Source organism: Mustela nivalis, assembly GCF_964662115.1.
Source record: "Mustela nivalis genome assembly, chromosome: 12".
NCBI classification, from domain to species: Eukaryota; Metazoa; Chordata; class Mammalia; order Carnivora; family Mustelidae; genus Mustela; species Mustela nivalis.
In genome coordinates, this window is record NC_139031.1 from 21,724,919 (window position 1) to 21,743,719 (window position 18,801).

General features: G+C 37.8%; 1 protein-coding gene, 1 long non-coding RNA gene and 1 pseudogene across 14 annotated transcripts in view; 1 reads left to right on the forward strand and 2 right to left on the reverse strand.

The window, feature by feature from the left end:
* Nucleotides 1–18,801, reverse strand: part of NRF1 (nuclear respiratory factor 1) — a 146,434-nt gene that overhangs the window by 88,838 nt on the left and 38,795 nt on the right. For 11 of the 12 annotated variants that reach the window (XR_014301478.1, XR_014301479.1, XR_014301480.1 and 8 more), the window contains exon 2: nt 5,836–6,067. Coding sequence is in view for 9 of the 12 variants with exons in the window: in XM_082694031.1 (XP_082550157.1) it covers nt 5,836–6,058 (223 nt within the window). In the remaining 3 variants the exon portion in view is untranslated. The remainder of the gene's footprint in view (nt 1–5,835; nt 6,068–18,801) is intronic. The other variant, XM_082694032.1, reaches the window with a different exon arrangement.
* Nucleotides 1–18,801, forward strand: part of LOC309845745 — a 413,192-nt gene that overhangs the window by 2,150 nt on the left and 392,241 nt on the right. The window lies entirely within an intron of this gene.
* Nucleotides 7,880–8,505, reverse strand: LOC309845817 (adenosine 5'-monophosphoramidase HINT1 pseudogene; annotated as a pseudogene). Its single transcript has one exon. The product of its transcript is annotated as an adenosine 5'-monophosphoramidase HINT1 pseudogene (transcript).

Genomic DNA, 18,801 nt, shown 5'->3' on the forward strand with positions numbered 1-18,801 from the left:
TTTGAGGTAAAATTTACATATAATGCAATGTACAAATCTTAAGTGTACATTCAATTTCGTGTAAGCATACCATACATTTTGAAAATGTAGACACTAATGATAACCAATCTCTATCAAGACATATAACAATACCACCACTATAGAAAGTTCTCTCATGTCTCCTCCCAGTCAGTTCTTGCCCAATCTCTCAAAAGGACATACAATACTCATTTTTTCACCCTATTTTAGCATTGTCGGGATGCCTGGGTGGCTCAGTTGGTTGAGCAGCTGCCTTTGGCTCAGGTCATGATCCCAGCATCCTGGGATCAAATTCCACTTCAGGCTCCTTGTTCGGTGGGGAGCCTGCTTCTCCCTCTGCCTCTGCCTGCCACTCTGTCTGCCTGTGTGCTCTCTCTCTGACAAATAAATTAAAAAAAAAAAAAAAAAAAAAAAAAGCATCGTCTATCCTAGAACTTCAAATAAATGGAATCATACCATATATATTCTTTTTTGTGAGGTTTCTTTCACTTAGAGTAATGTTCTTGAGATTCATCCACACTGCTGTATGTGTTAGTAAGTTTCTTCCTTTTTATTGGTGAGTAATATTCCAGAATATAAATAAATCACAGTTATCCATTATCCTACTGACAAATGTTCGGGTAATTTCCAGTTTTAGGCTATTATGAATAGAGGTGCTTAATTAATTTATAAACTCAATTCAAATAAAAGTCCTAGGATGGGTTTTTCTGGAAATTGATAAGCTGATCCTAAAACTTAAACAGATGTGCAAAAGGTCAAGAATCACTAGAATAATTGTGAAGAATTTTAAGAATTTTAAAAGGTGTGCTCATCCTATCAAATATCAGTGGTTACTATAAAGCTACGGTCATTAAGACAGTATGGAACCAGCTGAAGGACAGACAAACAAACCAATGCAACTGAATTAAGAGTTCACAAACACCTTCCTGTGTCAAAAGACAGAGGTAGGAAAAGGATGAACTATTAAAAATATGGTACTGGAACAAACGATTGTATGGAAAAATAATGAAGCTAGATCCCTATATCATATACACAAAAATATTATTCCAGGTGAATTAAACAGCTAAATTAAAACAACAACAAAGAACTTTGTAACTTCTACAATAAACTGCTGTAGAGTATTTATGAACTCAGGAGTAAGAATTCCTTAATTAAAACTCCTAAAGATAGGGGCACCTGGGTGGTTCAGTAGGTTAAGCCTCTGCCTTTGGCTCAGGTCATGATCTCAGGGTCCTAGGATCAAGCCCCGCATCAGGCTCTCTGCTCAGCAGGGAGTATGCTTCTCCCTCTCTATGCCTGCCTCTCTGCCTACTTGTGACCTCTCTCTCTCTCTGTCAAATAAATAAGATCTTAAAAAAAAAAAAAGTACTCCAAAAGGATAAACAGTAAGGTAAAAGACTGATAAATTTCACAATTAAATTTAAACCTTTATGGACAAAAAGAAATAATAAAAAAATTGAGGAAAGAAGTAGTCAACAAATTGGATGAAGATACTAATAAATGAAATGCATATTATCCAGAAAAGAACAGTATCAAAAAATATATCATTGGGTGCCTGGCTGGCCCAGTTGGTTAAGCAACTACCTTCAGCTCAGGTCATGGTCCCAGAGTCCTGGAATCGAGTCCCACATTGGGCTCCATGCTCCATGGGGAGTCTGCTTCTCCCTCTGACCTCCCCTCTCATGCTCTCTCTCATTCTGTTTCTCTCTCTCTCTCAAAATAAATAAATAAAAATCTTTAAATAAAATAAAAAATATATATATAATTAACTCATAAAACAAGGAAAAAACAACAACCAACCTGATTAGACAAAGGCATAAAGAGGAAATACGCAGAAGAAGAAAAGCAATAGTAAATAAAAAGTCATTTCAATAGTCTGAAATGACACTCTATCTTGTCTTCCTGCACTGGCTGGAACTTCTAGCTCAGAGATGAGCAAATTAAACGGACAATGAGATTCTATTTCATCAGACTAGCAAAAACAAAAAACAATTGACAATTCCAAATATGGTGAGGACTGGAAGCAACAGGCCCTCTAGCATGCTGTTTGTGGGGATGTAAATTAATAAAGTGACTTGGAAAGACATTTGGAATATTTAGTAAAGTTGAAAATGTACCCATCTTTGCCCTCTCATTCTCCTCCTGGTTATAATCTTCAGCAGTATTTTCAAACTGCAGGTTTCTATTCTTTGGTGGTTCATGAGTAGTTTGTTTGTTTTTTTGTTTTGTTTTGTTTTTTAATAAAATGGAATAAAGTGAAAGATATTAGGACATATCAATGGGTGTGTCATGGCAGAGGGTAAGAATTACTCCATGAGAAACTGTTATTCCAAGTATATGTACATTCATTTATCCCAGATCACAATGTAAAATGTATCACTATGGGAACTGTCAAGAGCTTGAAAACCAAAAGAAACTCCCACAATTTGCACAAGAAAAAATAGAATAATTTTCATTTGCAGTTACTGTAATAACAAAAACTTATGAACAGCCTAAGTGCTATACCAATATCTGTCATGTTCAGATAATGAATGGAATTCCAAATAACACTTAAAATAAAAACATACTGCCACATTATCAACATGAATGAACCTCAAAAAAATAATACCAAATGGGATAAACAATGCTATAGAGAGACATTTTTTTATAAAATTTAAAACATGCCAAACAATGCTAAGTATTGCTTATTGATACATAAGTATATAGCAGAAATAAAAGAAGTGCATGAGAATGATAAAGATCAAATTTAAAATAGTGGTTACCTCAGTGGAAGGAGAGAAGAGAATAGGATTAGAAAAAGCAATAATCTCCTTCCCTTCCCTCTTCATTCACCTTATTTCCTCCAGAGTAGTCAGTGCTTTTTGAAATTATTTTACTTTATTATTTGTACCCTTCTCCCACCATTGGTCTGTGAGCTACATCAGGAGCAAGTTCATGCCTGTCCTGTTCATAGTATCTATATACAGTAATACAGAGCATACATAATTCTTCAATAATTGTTTTATGATTAAAGGGTAAATCATTTCTACCAGCTGGGCCTCAGTTTCCACATCTGCCACTGAAAATGTTAGATTGAAGTCTTTTCCTAATTTTAACACTATGACAATGCAGTACAGTAATTCAGCAAAACTGTTGTCTCAAAAGCATCTCCCTTCCCAGGAGAGGTTGATCTGCATTCATTATGTTAGGATGCCCTCTTCTGGGAAGTATAAATGTTTCAAAAATATATTTTACAAACATCTCATATGTGTTCTACCACTAAGTCTTATTTTAAGTTTATAATTCCAGAAAGACACAGTGGATAATAACTGAGAGTAATAAGGTGGCTTTTCATCACATTTGTCTTCTTCTCCTTAAATACAGTACATACTTTAAAAAAAAAAAAGAAGTATTTTGGCCATTCCTGAAAATTTATTTACTGCCTAACTCTCCCTAAATATCTTTGAGATCAATGTTCCTTATACAATACTAACCCCATCCAGGGATGATTTATACGTAGTCTTCCACATAGTGCTAAGTAAACAATGTAAATAGTAAAGAGAATGGTACAAAATATAGCCCAGTCATTTAGTGGCCCAGAAAATCTCAAACCTTAAATTGGATTAAGATAATCCAGGATTGCTAGTGTCCTTAGGCAGCTGGCAGAAGGAAACAAAAATCCTCTCTAGAGGGTAATAATACTGTTCTAGACTCCAAATTATTTCTAAAAATAAATTTCCAAACACACCATCCAGCATTCATTTAAATATAACCAATATATGAAAAGAGAAACAAACATAAACAAGAAAGAACATTATCAACATGTAACAGAAAAAAGACCCAATGGCACTTCAGAGGGTAGAATTACCAAATGTATTGTAAAATCATGATGCTTACTTTACTCACAGAGATTTTAAAAACTTATTTTTTCTACTACAACTGGAAATGATAAAAGTACAGATTTAGGAGGGAAAAAAAATACTAGAAATTCTTTAAAAAAAGGAAAAGAAAACTATTGGGGCACCTGGTTGGCTCAGCGGGTTACACCTCTCCCTTCAGCTCATCAGGTCATGATCTCAGAGTCCTGGGATCGAGTCCCACATCGGGCTCTCTGCTCAGCAGGGAGCCTGCTTACCCCCCTCTCTCTGCCTGCCTCTCTGCCTACTTGTGATCTCTTTCTCTGTCAAATAAATAAATAAAAATATTTTTTAAAAAAATGAAACTATTAACTATTACTAAAATTAGTTCCTCAGTAGACAGATTTAGATCACCTCAGACACAGCTGTAAACTGGAAGACAGTTTGAAGAAATGACATACAGTGAAGCATAAAGAGACAAACTGATGGTAATACAGAATAGAGGATAAGAGACATAAAAGATTCAATGAAGAAAACTAACATATTTAATTGGAGTCACAGAAGAAAAAGATGGAATGGAGCAGAAGCAAAATCAAAGCAAAATCTAGTAACTAAGGGGAACCTGCATGGCTCATGGGTTAAGGGTCTACCTTCAGCTCAGGTCATGATGCCAGGGTCCTGGGATCAAGCCCTGTACTGGACTCCCTGCAGTGGGAAGCCTGCTTCTCCTCCTCCCTCTGCCCTTCCTACCCCTCCCACCCCTGCTTGTGTTCACTCACTCTCTCAAAGAAATAAATAAAACCTTAAAAAAAAAAAAAATCTAGTGACTAAGATGGTCCAGAATTGATGAAAGACATCAATCCACAGATTCAAGATGTTTAAAGAATCCTAAACAGAATAAATGAGAAGCCCAAAACCAGCTATATCACAAAACCAGAACACACACACACACGCACACACCCCAAAAAGCTGAAGACAGAGAAAATCTTAAGAACAGTTGGAGGAGGGACCTATGTGGGAGATAACCTTCAAAGGAGCGGCTATTAGAATGAAACAGCTTAATTCTGAAAAGCAAGGATGGAAACCAGAGGACTGTGGGAACAGTATCTTCAATGTGAGGGAGAAAAAATAAGTGCCAACCTAAAACTCTATACCCCAGTGAGAACACCTTTTGAGACTAAAGGTTAAATAAAAACATCTTCTGACAATGAAAAACTGAGAGACATCCATGCTCAAGGAAATACTAAATATTATCTTTAGACAGAAGAAAAATTCTCAGAAGGCAAGTTGGATATGAAGGAAAAAATGAACACTAAGTAAGTATAAAACAAAAATAATGTCTTGTATGGCTTGGAATATATGAAGAAATAATACATAGAATAACAATAGCAAATAGGTCAGAAGGAAAATAAAATTCAAGTGTTCTAAGAAACTTGCATTATCCCATAAAAGGACAAAAGTACCAATTCCAGAAGACTTTAAAATAAGTTAAGGATGTGTTATAGTTTCTAGGGGTACAACTAATAGGAAAAGTGTGTACATCTTTCAAACTAACAAGAAAAAAAAATGTAAACTTTTTAGTCCCCCCAAAACACAAAGGAAAAGTAATCACAGAGCAAGTGGGATGAAGAGAAAGCATATAGTAAACATGAGAAAGCATACAGTAAACATGATAAATTTAAACCTAAATATATCAGTGGTTACATCTAATGTAAATGGACTAAATGTTTTAGTAAGAAGTCAAAAGACTGTTGGAATGGATGAAAAAACAAAACTAAAGTCATATCACTAGTAGTATATCACTCTAGATCTTAAGTCTCAGTAGAATATAGGCATAAGCTATAAATGCAAGGCTTAAAAAATCATGAAAATGTGATTTGAAGATATATATGAGAATGTCTGCATCCGAGGTCCCTGCAGATATGCACAAAACCAGAGGTTAAGCAAAAAAATGAAGAGCTTCCGATCCAAACAGCATTACCTGCAGCAGCTAGATGGGCTGTTACCTCATCAGCCGCTGTGGAGTTGAGTATGTCTGAATCATCGTAAGAGGTGTCCTCAGGAGAAGAAGGTGAGTCTTCATCAGCACTCAGCATACTATGCTCAGTGTAGGTGGCCACATGGACCTGCTGTACCTGCTGGGCGACTGCATGGGCTTCTATGGTAGCCATGTGTTCGGTTTGGGTCACTCCGTGCTCCTCCATGAAGATCTACTGTCAGAAGAAAAGGCAAAGAACAGAATTCAGTGTGCAGTATAACACAGTGCTTAAACTAAGCAATATTTTCCTCAAGAGCAGAGAAAGCCTACGATTTCACCACATACCACACCACACCAAGTCACAAGAAATGGAAAGCACCATTCAAGTATGATCCAAAAATGGTAGAACATTTTCCTTATGTAAAACCATTCTGATAGAAAGTCACTGTGCTAATTTTATATGTCAGGCCACAAGACCGTACATTTATCCTTCATACCATGTATAACAATAAAAAGATACTTTAAAGATCCCAGTGATGGGGTGCCTGGGTGGCTCAGTGGGTTAAGCCGCTGCCTTCGGCTCAGGTCATGATCTCAGGGTCCTGGGATCGAGTCCTGCATCGGGCTCTCTGCTCAGCAGGGAGCCTGCTTCCCTCTCTCTCTCTGCCTGCCTCTCTGTCTTCTGTGATCTCTCTCTGCCAAATAAATAAATAAAATCTTAAAAAAAAAAAAAAAAGATCCCAGTGATGTATGTTGTAGACATAAAAACACATGTTAAGTAAATGAAACATATAACATTTTCTTTGTATTCATAGACAAACAGAAGTCAAGCTCTATTTTTTCCAAAAATATAATCACTTAAATTGGTTTTTCTGCTTATAAAAAACTATGCCTCTTATAAACCCTGCTATGATGCAGTAACTTGTAATGCAGTAAGATAAAGGTCTGCTCTTCCACTGCACATATAATCTATCCACTCATCCCCCTCAGCCTATAGAATTATTATCTTTTAAAAAATTTTTGAAGCATACATACATAATACATATATACATACATATAATACATGTGATTTTAAATAAAAACAGGTTCATTTACAGGGTGCCTGGGTGGCTGGCCCATTCGGTTCAGCAACTGTCTTTGGCTTGGGTCAAGATCTCAGGGTCCTGGAATTGAGCCCCACCCACATCAAGCTCCCAGTTGAGTGGGGAATCTACTACTCCCTTTCTTTCTGCCCCTCATCCTTCCCATTCTCTCTCTCATAAATAAATAAATCTTTTTTTAAAAAGGTTCACACTATACATACCATTTTACAATTTTATTTTTTTCATATTTTAACCTATCTAGATATTCTGACCTGTCAAAACACACAGACCTTTCTAAACAACTGCAGTATACCTCATTGTATGGATGTACTGTGATTATCTAACCAATCACGTACTGACAAGTAGCAAGGCTGCTTCCAAATTCTCACTATTATAAATATCAGTGCAATGAATATCCTTTATATAAAAATTTGCATATAATATTCAATAAACTCAATGAAATATAAATATTACCATATGATCCAGCAATTATACCTAGAAAAACTAAAAGAAAGGTCTCAAAGGGCTACTTGTACACCCATGTTCATAGCAGAATTATTCACAATAGCCAAGAAAGTGGAAGCAACCCAACTATCCACTAATGGATTGATGGGTAAACAAAATGTGGATATATATATAATAAAACAGTATTCAGCCTTTAAAAAGAAGAAATACAGGGGTACCTGCATGGCTCAGTTAAGCATCCACCCCAGGTGATGATCCCAGGGTCCTGGGATCAAACACCACATTTAGCAGGGAGCCTGCTTCTCCCTCTGCCTAGGTCTGTGCTCTCTCCCTCTCTAATAAATGAATAAAGTCTTTAAAAAAAAAAAAAAAGAAAGAAAGAAAGAAAAGAAAAAGGAATACAAACATAAAAGAGATTAACTTACTTGCCTCAATTTTTAAATAGCTATAAAAAATTGGAGCACCTGGGTGGTTCAGTTGGTTAAGCATCTGACTCTTCATTTTTTTTTTTTTAACCATGCAACATTGTCTTTTATTATGTATGGCTTTTAAAAATTATCTCTTCAATCTCTCCATACATAGGCAAAAGGAAGTATATTGTTTAACCTACAGAACTGGGAAATATTGACCACTGCCTAGAGGAGGGAAAATCAACCCTAAAACAAGCTTAACCAGGAGGCCAATTCATCTGCCAACCTCCAAGAACATGGAGATGAACATGATAGACAGACTGTCCCCCATCTGAACCTTCATTCACCACCATTCGATAACCCTTCTTCAGGCCCATATCAGCAGCACATTTCTTGCCAACAATCATTAAATGTCCAAGAAGACTTTCATCATCATCTTCTGCTACAGAAATCTGGGATATATGTTTCTTGGGTATCACCAGAAAATGAGTTGGTGCTTGAGGGGAAATGTCATGGAAAGCAAGACAATGGTCATCCTCAAAAATGATTTTGGCTGGGATTTCCTTGCGAATGATCTTCCCGAAGATTGTGTCACCACCAGGCTGCGCGGCCTGAGCCTTGGCGATCTCATCTGCCATCTCAGCCTCCCTCCCGCGCGGCCGACCCGGGCAGAAGCTCGAGAGGAGGGCCTGACTCTTCATTTTGGCTCAGGTGTGATCTCAGGGTCATGAGATCAAGACCTGTGGCAGGCTCCATGCTCAGCGGGGAGTCTGCTTGAGACTCTCTCCCTCTGCCCCTCCCCTGCTCATGTTCCATCTCTCTTTCTCTCTAAAAAACAAAAAACAAAAACAAAAAAACTACAAAAAATCTACACCTAGCATCATATTTTTTTTTATTTTTTTTTTAAAGATTTTATTTATTTATTTGACAGAGAGAAATTAGAAGTAGGCAGAGAGGCAGGCAGAGAGAGAGAGAGAGGAGGAAGCAGGCTCCCTGCTGAGCAGAGAGCCCGATGCGGGACTCGATCCCAGGACCCTGAGATCATGACCTGAGCCAAAGGCAGCGGCTTAACCACTGAGCCACCCAGGCGCCCCTAGCATCATATTTAATGTCAAGAAACTAGAAGCCTTCCTGCTAAGTCAGGAATAAGGCAAGGATGGTCCCTCTCATCACTCCTTTCCACACTGTACTGGAAGTCGTAGCTAGTCCAGGAAGACAAGAAAAGGAAATAAAAAGTACATTGATTGGGAAGAAAAAAAAACACAAACAAACCCTGTGTTTGTTTAAGATGACATGATTTTATATATATATATATATATAGGAAATCCAAAAGAACCAAAAAACCTCCTGAAACAAGTAAGTGAGTTAGAACAATGTTGCAGGATACAAAGTTCATACACAAAAGTCAATTGCTTTAGACCAGCAAATAGAATTTGAATTTAAAACACAATGCCATTTCCATTAGCAAGCAAAAAAACCGAATACCTAGGTATGAATCTAACAAAATATGGACAAGACCTATATAAAGAAAACTATAAAACTCTAATGAAGAAAGTCAAAGAAGACCTAAATAATATAAACAGATTCCATGTTCATGGCTAGGAAGACTCAATATTGTCAAGATGTCCTAATTTGATCCATAGATTCAATGTAATCCCAAATGAAATCCCAGCAAGTTATTTTATAGACGACAAAAAACTGATTTTAAAGTTTATATGGTGGGGCACCTGGGTGGCTCAGTCCGTTAAGCGTCTGCCTTCGGCTCAGGTCATGATCCCAGGGTCCTGGGAAGCAGTCCCACATGGGGCTCTGTGCTCAGCGGGGAGCCTGCTTCTCCCTCTCCCACTCCCCCCTGCTTATGTTCTCTCTCTCTCTGTCAAAAAATAAAAATTAAAAAAAAACCTTAAAAAAAAAAAATAAAGCTTATATGGAGGGGCAAAAGACCCAGAGTATAGTAAACACACTCCCTCTCTCTCTGCCCCTCCCCCAACTCATGCTCTTGCACTCTCTCAAATAAATAAAATCTTTTTTTTTTAAAGATTTTATTTATTTATTAGACAGACAGAGATCACAAGCAGGCAGAGAGGCAGGCAGAGAGAGAGAGAGAGGAGGAAGCAGGCTCCCCGCCGAGCAGAGGGCTGGACATGGGGCTCGATCCCAGGACCCTGGGACCACAACCCGAGCCAAAGGCAGAGGCCTCAATCCACTGAGCCACCCAGGCGCCCCTCAAATAAATAAAATCTTAAAAAAAATGTTGGACACCCAATTGACTGAGCCATCTAGGCGCCCCTTAATCATTTCTAAGTGTATAGTTCTGTATGTATGAATACATTGCATTGTATTTGTCCTGATTTGTTTCTCTTAGCAGAGTATCCTCGATGTTCATCCATGTTGTACCATGTGTCAGAATTTTTTTTTAAGCCTTTACTGCGGTATAATTGACAAATTGAGGAGAAGGTATAATTTTCCCATGTACCTCTCCCACCCCCACACTGGCATGGCCTCCCCCCAGTATCAACAACCCCCATATCAGAGTCATGCGTTTTTTCTAATAGGTGAGCTTACACTGCCATATCATTATCATCCCATCAATTCACATTATGGTTCACTCTTTGTAGTTTACATTCTAGGGGTTTAGACAAACGTATAATGACATTTTCCACCATTATGGTGTCATACACAGTAGTCTCACTGCCCTACAAGATTTGTGCTCCACTTATCAATTCTTCCTCCCCCTGATCCCTGGCAACCACTGATTCTTTTACCATCTCCATAGTTCTGCCTTTTCTAGAACTTCATATTGCTGCCATCACACACTATATAGCATCTTCAGGTTGACTTCTTTCACTTAGCTAGGCATTTGAGGTTTGTCCATGTCTTTTCATAGCCTGATAGCTCATTTCTCTGTAGTGCAAAATAATACTCTATGATCTGATGTTCCATAGTTTATTTATCCATTCACCTACTGAAGGATATTTTGGTTACTTACAAGTTTTAGCAATTATGAATATGCCATAAACATCTGCGTGAGTTTTTTGGCAGACAGAAGTTTTTAACTTCTTTGATATATGCCGAGGAGCACAATGGCTGGATTGTGTAGTAAGAATATATTTAGTTTTGTAATAAATTTCCAAACTATCTTCCAAAGTGGTGATACCATTTTGCATTCCCACCATTAATAAGTGAAGATTCCTGTTGCTCCATACCCTTATCAGCATTTGGTGGTGTTGGTGTTTTGAATTGTAGCCATTCTAACAGATGTGTAGTATTATCTCATTGTTTTAGCTTGCAATTCCCTAATGATATGATTGAACATCTTTTCACAGGCTTATATGTAACCTATTTAACTTTTTGGTAAGGTGTCTGTTTAGGTCTTTTGCCATTTTTTAATCAGGTTGTTCATTTTCTTTTTGTTTAGTGTTAAGAGTTCTTTGTGTCTCTGACTTTTACAACTGTTTTCTCCCAGGCTGGCCTGTCTTCTCATTATCTTCATAGAGAGAGAAAGAGAATCTTTTTTTTTTTTTTTAAAGAGGAAATTTTTTTCCCGCAAAGATTTTATTTATTTGAGAGAGAGAGGGCACGAGTTGTGTGAGGAGCAGAGGGAAAGAAAGACAAGCTGACTCCCTGCTAAGCATGAAGCCCCACTCCAGGCTCAATCTCAGGATCCTGAGATCATGACCTGAGCCAAAGACAAAAAGTTAACCGACTGAGCCACCCAGGTGCCCCAGGTGTCTAACTTTTGATTTTGGCTCATGCCATGATCAGGGCCGTGGGATCGAACCCCATGTCAGGCTCCACATACAGTAGGAAGTCTGCTTCTCTCCCTCTCCCTGCCCCTCCACCTATTCACACATACACGAGCTCTCACTCTAATAAATAAATAAATATTTTTAAAAAGTGGCTAAAATGGTAAATTTTATGTTATATATATTTTCCCATAATTAAAAAAAAATCCTGGACACCAGTGGTAACTATTTTACAAAGAATAAATAACTACACTTGATCTTATCAAAAAGTCGAGGAGCGATACAAAGAATAAATAACTATCATAGAGCAGAATCATAAAACTAGCCCTTATTATCTTCTAAAAATCCTTTGCATATTATTTTATTTTAAAGAAACAGAGTATAATACTCTGAAATAAGTCAGTCAGAGAAAGACACACATCATATGATTTTACTCATATGTGGAATTTAAGAAACAAAACAAACGAACAAACGAGAAAAAGAAAAAGACAAACCAAGAAACAGATTCTTAACTACAGAGAACAGATGGTTGGGAGGGGTGGCATTTGGGGGAATACAAGAAAGAGATTAAGAGTCATGGAGTAATGTATAGAATTGCTGGATCACTATACTGTAAGCCCCAAACTAATAGAACGTGGCATGTTAACTATATTGGAATTAAAATTTTAAAAATGTTTTAATTTAAAAAACTAAATTCTTAAAGGTAAAGTTTCTGTCAAGATTATATACATTTTAAATTTTGATGCATACTGACAAGCTGAGTGTTTAAGCTGTGCACTAACAATCTCTACTTGTGTAACGCACCCCTCATGCCCAGTCTGGAATTCAATCAGCATGCAACAGAATACAGCTTTGCATATCTGGAGTTAACCAAATTAAAAAAAAAAAAAGAAGAAGAAGAAGAAGCCTTCTAGATATAACCCTTATGACTACAAGTAAAAAGAACATAATTATCTATTCATGCAAAATTCTTCTTGCATTTTTATTCTCCTCTATTGTAAAACTCTCCCTTTCCTTCTTTGAAAACTTCTAAAATCCTTGGTTTCTCTGAGTGATTCCTTTTTTTCTTTTTTTACCCCCTGGAGACCTAACCCCACCCCTCAACCACCCCAGAGTTAGACTGCTTTAAGCCCCATCCTGTTGTCTTTGTTCTTCAGGCAAACTGGTTCTTTGTAAACGACAAATTTTCACCTTTTGGAGGTGCCTGTTTTATATTCTGTTTTATATTCTTGTGCTGTTTCTAATTTTTTTTCCCCCTCTAACTTAATTCAATTATCTCTTGTCATTCTCACACTACTACTATACATTTCACAACTCATCCTTCTAACTCTGATTCTTAACTTTGGGACTATTCAGTTACCTCAGGAAGTATTTTGTATTCAAAATATAATTCACTTTAATTACAAAATAAAAAACCACATAATGCCTCAAATCCAAAAAGATTAGGAATCATTCAGGATCATTTGACTCCCTCACCCCTCTTCCACACTTTCTCTTCTTGAGGTCATCTCCCCAGCCCTGTATCTCTGTGTGGTGTAATAATACTTTCATGATGATTTCTTCAAATGGAGGTTTGGAAGACGTACCTGGTAAAAAATTATTTAAAAGAGGAAAAAATAAGGAAAACATGGTAAAACCTTAGTATCTGGGAAATATGGGTAATGAGAGTTCTTTACACTATTTTTGTAACTTTTCTAAAAGTCTAAAATTATATCAAAATAAATTTTTTCTTTTTGTCTTTCTTTTTTTTTCTTTTAAAGAAAGGTATCTGGTAAGGCTTCTTCCATATCCTATGTTTGGTGTGTTTCACAATATTCAAAGGACTATATCCTATCCCCCAGATTTGTAAATATCTAAAATGCAATTTTAACACGCTGTTTAAGTTGCACAATTAAACATAATTTATGAGAGGAATATACCATGAAAATACTGTTTTTCCATCTATTTCACTGCTCTTCTAGTTTAAGAGACAAACTACTTAGGGCATTTTAAAATTCTGGGTACTTCAAAATTGTTTTTAAATGATTTGGGATTAGATGGCATCTAACTGCTTTTCAAAGGGATTTGTCCGCTATGCACTTGTTATAATGGATTTCCATTCTTTCCTGCAGAATGCGGTTCATGGCAGAAATCAATAGGGCTGTCTGTTTCACAGGCCTTGTCATTTGTGCCCAGTGCTTCATCTCTTCCTACCTCTCCCCTCATCCCAACCTTCAGCCTCTCTAACTACTTTTATTCTGCACTCTGTACAAAGCAAAGGCTAAGGTATTTCAGACTTTTGTTTTGTTTTGTTTTAAAAGATTTTATTTATTTGACAGAGAGAGATCACAAGCAGGCAAAGAGGCAGGCAGAGAGAGAGGGGGAAGCAAGCTCCCCACTGAGCAGAGAGTCCCATGTGGGGCTCCATCGCAGGACCCTGAGATCATGACCTTAGGTGAAGGCAGAGGCCCATCCCACTGAGTCACCCAGGCGCCCCGTATTTCAGACTTCTTTGAACCAGAGTGGGATACTTATAAATGATGCTTTCAAAAAATAATACATAAAATAGGTTGTTTAAAGCCAGATGTGACTGGCATACACATACTGCTAGAGATCTTCATAAGCACCCTCCCACTCATTTCCAGTAAAGCATTTTAGCTTTCCTTCATACACAAGCAGTCAGCAAAACTGATAAGAACTGCTACTAACTGAAAACATATTAGTCAGTAACAATTTTCAAAAACAGCACAGACTGTTACCAGATATCCAGGATGCCTGGGACAAGTTACCTAGAACCTCTAAGTCCCAATTTCAACATTTGTTGTTGTTGTTGTTGTTTAAAGATTTTATTTATTTATTTGACAGATAGAGATCACAAGTAGAGAGGCAGGCAGAGAGAGAAGAGGAAGCAGGCTCCCTGTTGAGCTGAGAGCCCCGATGCGGGGCTCAATCCCAGGACCCTGGGATCATGACTCGAGCCAAAGACAGAGGCTTTAACCCACTGAGCCACCCAGGCGTCCCATCATTTGTTTTTAAATGAAAAGAAAATGATAGTACCTGTATGCAAAGGATATGAGAATTAACTGAGATCACCCAGATAAAGCAATAAACACAGTGCCTGGCACATAAATACTCAATATTAATGATGATGATGATGCCAGAATTCTTAGGTATTTATGGTCCTATTCTTCTTGATTCATCATCTTGCAAGGACTGAGTCTCAATTTCTTTTTTTTTTTAAGATTTTATTTTTATTTGACACAGAAAGAGAGATCACAAGTAGGCAGAGAGGCAGGCAGAGAGAAAGGGGGGAAGCAGGCTCCCCGCTGATCAGAGAGCCCGATGCGGGGCTCGATCCCAGGACCCTGAGATCATGACCTGAGTTGAAGGCAGAGGCTTAACCAACTGAGCCACCCAGGTGCCCCTCAATTTCTTTATCTTCATATCAGGCAACCAGCTCTAAGAATATGGTTTTCTTAACTGTGTGCAGAAGGTTTTGAGCCAGGCATCTAATAAGCCGTTCGTTATTACATCAACTCCGACAACTGAGATACTATTCTCCTGGACATAAAAAAAGGAGACTATACAGCACCCACAACTCTAGCATAATTTCATGACAGTGCACAAATGGAGAGCCAGCAGGTGGACCCAACAGTGACTCCTCCAAACAGATGTGAGAAGCAAGGTGAAAGCCACCTGTCACTCTAAATACCACATCCAAATGAAAAGGCTTGAGCAAGTGATGTTCAGCAGATTAGTCAACACTCCATTCAAGAAATCCATTCCCCCAAAACAACAGCACAGCATTTAATAAGTTCTTAGCCTGGATCATCATGGCTGGGGGTGGGAGGAGGCACAACATGCGTTTTATCTATAGATTGGTCTTTATTATATAAACTATCGTGGGTGAGGGAGGGGTGGTTTGGTACAGAGGAGTTCCTGCTCCTGCCAACTGGGCCAGTATCTGTGCTTACTGGCGGGTAATATTACCTTCATTACCTTTTTTATAAAGGTAATAAATATTACCTTTATTACTAAGGTAATATCACTAAGGTAATAACGAAGAGGACACAAAACACGGATCTGCCTGTCTCCCAGCACCCTAGCAGCTCCAGTCAATAACTCCTAGGAAGCTACTGGAATTTGGATGACGTGTCCAACAGAGTTCAATTTAATCTAATCCACACATAATGGACAAGATTAAGTGTAGAGTATTTTAAAAATCAAAGTAGGAAGAGCAGGCTGGGAAATCTAATCAAGGTATAACTAAATGCAAAGGCAAGCACTAGACTAATCAATAGCATTATCATAGCAAAAGAAAAACTGCAAGAACTGCCTAAGGCAAAGTCTCAAAGCAAGACTGTGTCTACAGTCCAAATGAGGGATAGGAAAACCAAGAGGCTCAAATACAGTCCCAGACATGTCCAGAATCTAAACTTCGTAACTATGATAAAAATTTCACTCAACAGCAGAGCCTTTCTCAAAAAAGCCTAAAGTTAAGGACAGGATTTGATTCTTGGGGGAATGCAGAGTAATGGATCAAAATCTCAACACAGCAGGAAGAAAAAAACTGCACAAGAGAGTCACGGTGAAAATAGAAGCAAGGGTAAATGTAGCTTAATTCTGAGTAATAAATGGAGCTTAAGACAAGAAGAATCCATTTGACCTTCCTAGGAATATTCTCTTTCAAACAGCCCACGAGTGATATTGGACTTGAAAAAAATATCCTCCCACACCACTGGGCTCTCCAAAGGTGGGGGTGGTGTGTGTGTGTGTGTGTGTGTGTGTGTGTGTGTGTGTGAAGCCACGGTAGGCAATTTATTGTTTTCCATAAAACAGAAAATTAAATATAGCTAAAAATACAGAAAATTAAATACAGTATAAAATAGAATGTAAAGGTTATGAATCTTGACAAGGTGAAAGCAAGGATAAAGCAGAGAAACAAGAGGTAGGAGAAGTGGAGGACCAGCTAGGAACACTGATGTCCTATCTTCACGAAGTGAGGGAGTCAGGAGACACTATCAAGGGGTGATGGAAGAACTCAGTTGGACAATGTAACCAAAAAGAGGGGAATGGAAAAAATGCTGTGAGGTAATCCCTACACAGAAGAAAGTAAAAAAGGCCCATGTTTGATAAATTATTATTCAGAGTTATGGAGGAATTATTGTTTGATAATACCATAAATAAAGCAATTAAACTATAAACAAAACAGTTATCTGTCTCTGAAAAGTAGGACTGGGGGTAGGGAAGAGTGTGGAAAGGCCCACTGATTTTTATTATAAATCCTTCTACTTGATTTTTTATCTTATGAGTATATACTTTGACTTCTACAAAAAAGACTTCAAAAACAAGTAACTACAATATTCCCTTCCAAAATGAGCCTTTTAAGTATTTAAGTGATGTACTAGAGCAAAGTGTCACTAGAAAAATCAAATTTCTATCTTATGCTAAGAATCAAGAGAACCGCACAGTTCAAGTTTAGAAATCGTCTTGCCTTGTATAAGACTAACTTCCTAATTGGGAGCATCTGAAAGTAACAAAATGTTCTATGACTGCACTTATGTATTACATGTATTTTTGTATGTATCTGTATTTTTCATTCTGATATATTGATAAAATTTGTAAATATTCATTACTATTAATAACAGCCCAAGAATCCAGTTAATAATAGTGCTTTTATAGAATATGTGAGAAAAACAAGCTTAACCACACAACGTCACAATGACTTAAGGATGAGTATCCACAGTACCGCGAAAACAATGCTGTAAGCTCACTGAAGGTAGGGCTTGGTTCCACCAAGTCTTTATGAATAGTAGCTATTATAATTTGCTTTAATAAATGTTTGGGGGTAATTGGTTTGCATATTTTAATTACTAAAGCTAAATCCAGGCATCAGTTTCTGTAATTTCCCTGTAAGGTTGTCCTGGCTATTCATCTCTTGTCTCTCACTTCCAAGCCCTCTCTTCTACACTTGTTCTCAAGCGCTCTCTACCCAGCTCTGAGCTGGGTCAGTCAACCTATACCAGATTTGTCTGCCGGTTGCCATTAGGTTTTACTGAGGGGAGGCAACAGCATAAATTGAGAGGAGAGAAGGAGAAGGGATTTCCTTGATGTTCTCATTCCTATCAATGCTGCTCCAGCAAAGAGGAAAACCCCTTCTCCCAACTCCATCTGTGCCCCTTCTTCCCTGGTGGTTGAGCACCGACTGCCTGGCATCCCTCCCAGAGAGCCAGTTACCAGCTAGCTGTGTGGGGCCCCTCTGAGCTCCTAGAGTCTTCTGTTCCCTCAGCCCTTGGGGTGATGGCTGCTTCTCGTAATTATTAGTATCCGGATTACCTCGGTGTCTGCTTTTGGTCTCTTCAGCCTTCCAACATCTGTGTAACCCATTTCCAGAACAAAATTCTCTGAAATACTTCCCATGGTTTACTAAGCCTTCACTGATACAAAGGGAAGAAAATATGTACCCTCATCAGAAATAATTTATAGTGTGCTGGTAAGCAGCAAAATTTTATATTGACTTTTATAAGTCAATATAATAAAACGTATTGATATGTTATACTGTCAATAATATAGATTCTAAGGACATTTTTTTTTTGCAAGTCCACCACTAGGGTTTCTATTTCCATACACTGACAGAAGTTGAATTCAAAATCTTGAGTCTGATGAATCATTAATAAAAGGCTAGGTTGGGGCACCTGGGTGGCTCAGTTGTTAAGCATTTACCTTCGGCTCAGGTCATGATCCCAGGGTTTTGGAATTGAGCCCCACATCAGGCTCTCTGCTCAGCAGAGGCCTGCCTCTTCCTTTCCCTCTCCCACTCCCCCTGTTTGTGTTCCCTTTCTCATTGTCTCTCTCTCTCTGTCAAATAAATAAATAAAAATCTTAAAAAAAAAAAAAGGCTAGGTTAGAGATTATAATATAACCCATGAAGAGAGAAATGGGACCCTTAACAAGTAAGAAGAGGGTACAGAGAGAAAGGGAGGTAGGAAATAAAAATACAAACTTTTATCTGCTTGAGTGTATCTTACCTACTTTTTTTTTCTTTTCTTCTTTTTTTTTTTTAAATTTTTAGTAAGCTCTATGCCCAATGTGTGACTTGAACCGAGGACCCTGAGATCAAGGGGCAAATGCTGTACAGACTAAGCCAGCCAGGTGCCCCTATCTTACTTATCCTTTAAGTAAGATACTTAATAAGTCTAACATTCCAGAAATCTCAGAATCAACATCGCAGACAAAAATGTCTTTCTATAGAAATAGTAGTGACCCTCACAAAACAATCTGTCATAT